This window comes from Myotis brandtii, unplaced genomic scaffold, assembly GCF_000412655.1.
Source record: "Myotis brandtii unplaced genomic scaffold, ASM41265v1 scaffold398, whole genome shotgun sequence".
Lineage (NCBI taxonomy): Eukaryota > Metazoa > Chordata > Mammalia > Chiroptera > Vespertilionidae > Myotis > Myotis brandtii.
This window is the reverse complement of record NW_005365280.1, coordinates 45,525-48,440: the sequence shown is the minus strand read 5'-3', so window position 1 is coordinate 48,440 and position 2,916 is coordinate 45,525. Positions and strand designations below refer to the sequence as shown.

General features: G+C 48.6%; 1 protein-coding gene across 6 annotated transcripts in view; it reads right to left on the bottom strand.

Moving 5' to 3' along the window:
* The window catches only part of LOC106727265 (protein Jumonji-like), a 162,224-nt gene extending 159,343 nt beyond the window's left edge, over window positions 1–2,881 (bottom strand). For 3 of the 6 annotated variants that reach the window (XR_001363435.1, XR_001363437.1, XM_014545173.1), the window contains exon 1: window positions 1,630–2,236. Coding sequence is in view for 3 of the 6 variants with exons in the window: in XM_014545173.1 (XP_014400659.1) it covers window positions 1,630–1,674 (45 nt within the window). In the remaining 3 variants the exon portion in view is untranslated. Of the gene's footprint in view, window positions 1–1,629; window positions 2,238–2,609; window positions 2,784–2,836 lie in introns of those variants that run through there. The other 3 variants (XM_014545175.1, XM_014545174.1, XR_001363436.1) reach the window with 3 other exon arrangements.
* Window positions 2,882–2,916: the final 35 nt, after the last annotated feature.

Below are 2,916 nucleotides of genomic sequence, written 5' to 3'. Positions count from 1 at the left end.
CCCCAACACGCCCTCCCCTTCACAGCCGTCTGGAGCTCGTCCGGCGCACGAGCTCTGCTCCCCGAACCTTAACTCGTGCTCGCCTCCTGCGGCCACGGCCAGCCACGAGCTTGCGGCCGGACGCCCGGACTCGACACGATCCGCTGACCACCAGCAACAAAAAATCCCACCCCACACTGCTCTCCAACTTAGCGAGGTCTGGGATGGGGGCGGAGGGGCGGTCCTAGTCCAAGTTCTACCCCATTTGCTTTGTCGCCGCACCCGAATCGGACGTGCCCTGGGAAGGCGTCCATGCTCCAAAGCAAGGGTGTCTCCATGCAGTTTCTACAGCCTGAATTTAAACTAGTCCTTTGCATTCTACCCGGCCCTCTGCAATGCGGATGTATTTTAATTCTTAAATTTTTAAGGGAACAGTTCTTTAAGTAGAACTTGATTATTTATCCTTGCATTTCTTTCTTAGTTGAAGTTTACGTGTCTACATTAGGATCAGCACTCTCAATAAGGCATTCAGCTTTTACATTAAATATATTTACAAAACCCGTGCCCGAAGGTCATCTCCCATTGCACACATCACACTGCTCAAAAAGGGAAAATATTAACACCAATTTGTCGACTCGAGTCAAATAAAACTTTCTTATAACGTTGCATTATTTCTAATGTATGTTCACTTGGCCTCCTTTTAAAAATGGGTTCTTTGATTTAAAGCACGCAGCTAATCACCAATCACTCCAGTGCATATTTGGCTAATCCCTCTCCGTCCCCCTTCCACCCTCCTTCCCCCCAAACTTAAAAAAAAAAAAAGCAACCACACACAAAACAAACATTCCCCATGCCAATCAAAACGTAGCTGTACTATGTATAATACAAATTTAACTATTCCAAAACATTTAAATCTCTGAATAATCACCCAATTTCGGAAACCAGTTACAGGGAGAATTATTTGTAGTCACATATGCATTCACATGCCTACTTAAAAACATTAGCTATATTGTATGTCTTTTTCCCCTAAAACTGGAAATCATGAATTTTTAAACAAAACCAGTCCCATTATTAAAGTCAATCCCAACAAATGCATTCGCTGTAACATGATTCCCAACTGGTTTATGTTGTGAGCCAGATAAGCCAAAACGACCACATACATTAAATTTGATGTGCCAGTGCAAGGAAGGAGATCGCCATAATCGGACACTCGACTGCAACTTAAAGGGCTTCCAACACACACACACGTTACACGATTTTCGAAAAACATTAATAATAACACACTTCTTTGCATGCAAAGTGCAATATGGGGGCAAACCTGCCCGAGAATGCAGTTTAGTTACAGTACCACAGCCCCCACCCCACTCCCAAGCTCCACCAAAATCCCTTGCCTTTCATCTAAAACTAGATTATGGTTGTGTCATTCGAGGTCAATGTATTCACTTGAAGTATCTCTACACCAATACGTTTTTTCATCAAAACTAGGCAGGCACGACTTTGCTTGAAAAGCCCTCTGTCAGAAAAGAAAAGAAACAGCCTTATCGGACGCTGTGTTTAAAACCCTTCGGCTGCAGAATTATCTGTAAACTTGACATTCACAGCCATTGCTTAAAACTGCAAGTCAAAGGATATGTTGTTAGGAGCACTTACGTATTTCTTCTGAATGATATTCCTCTTGGGTCTTTCCTTGCTCATTCTGAGATCCAAATGCTGATTGCAAAGGGGGACAATTGCTTCATGAATTTAAAGCCGTCAGAAATTTGCAAAAAAATATCCTGGTGGTTTTTATTGTTGTTGGTGGTGGTTGTTCTTGTAATCCGACTTTTCTTCCTCTTCCCCCAAAGCCCGATTCGCCTTGAAATAAATCCGAAATTGGGAAGGAAAAAAAAAGAGCCAAAGACGAACGAAGCAAACAAACAAAACAAAACAAAAAAAAAATTCACTTTAGTAAAACACCCATAATGGAAAATTTCCCCCGAAACACACACACACACAAAAAAAAAAAGAAACCGACGCCCTTCACTGCCCCCCCTTTTTCCTCCAAAAACTACATCAGCGAAACGTGAAGGTCCTTAGTGTCTGATCTGTAGTTACATCTTGGAAAAGAAAAGGCAAAGATAAATAAATGTTGGAAGTCACGTTTGTGCTGCAGCAGCAGTGCGAGCAGAAGAGTCAACTCCAGCGGCGGCGGCAGCACCACAGCGAGAGCTCGCCGAGTCTCTTTTTTCCAAGCCCCCTAACCAATGAGAGAGAGGCGATCCAGCCCAACTTTAAATGGACTCTGCTTTTATACAACTTAGGGCTCCTCGGGCAATTCCCCGCCAGGCGGCAGCCGAAAACTCCCACAGCTAAGCCACCAGGCTCCCGCCTACCCCGGCGCCGACCGCCGCCAGCCCCATCAGGAGGACCTCGCAGCCCCGTCGCCGAGAGACCCCCGAAAGGCCTCGGTGAACCCTTCCCGGGCAACCCCTCAGGCACCTCTCCCACGCCGAGCCGAGGAGCGGAATTGAGAGAGGCTCCCTAGCTCAATGCATGGCACGCTCGGTCGCTCCACCTCACCCCCTTTCCCCAGCTTGCTGCTCCCCCCGCGGCCGCCGGAGGCTGGCCCCCGCCACTGCCCTCACGTCTACCTGCAGCCGGCTGCTGGGGACGAGTGCCCCAGGACGCCCGGCCCCGGGGAAAGCCGCCTATTCCCGGGGCACCTTAGAATCGTCCCCTTGATCTTCTGGAAGTTGTAGTCCCCCGACTACAAAATGGCTATGGCCACGGGATCGAGGAACTACAATTCCCAGCCTGCCCCGTAAGCCTGTCACTCAACTCCCCTCCCTCCACTTCTTCCCCCCCTCCCCCTCCTCACCGGCCCTGCCAACAAACGCTAGGACGTGTCCCGCGTGCGACAGACACCGCTAGGGGCTGGCTCCGGAATGGCCCGCAGAG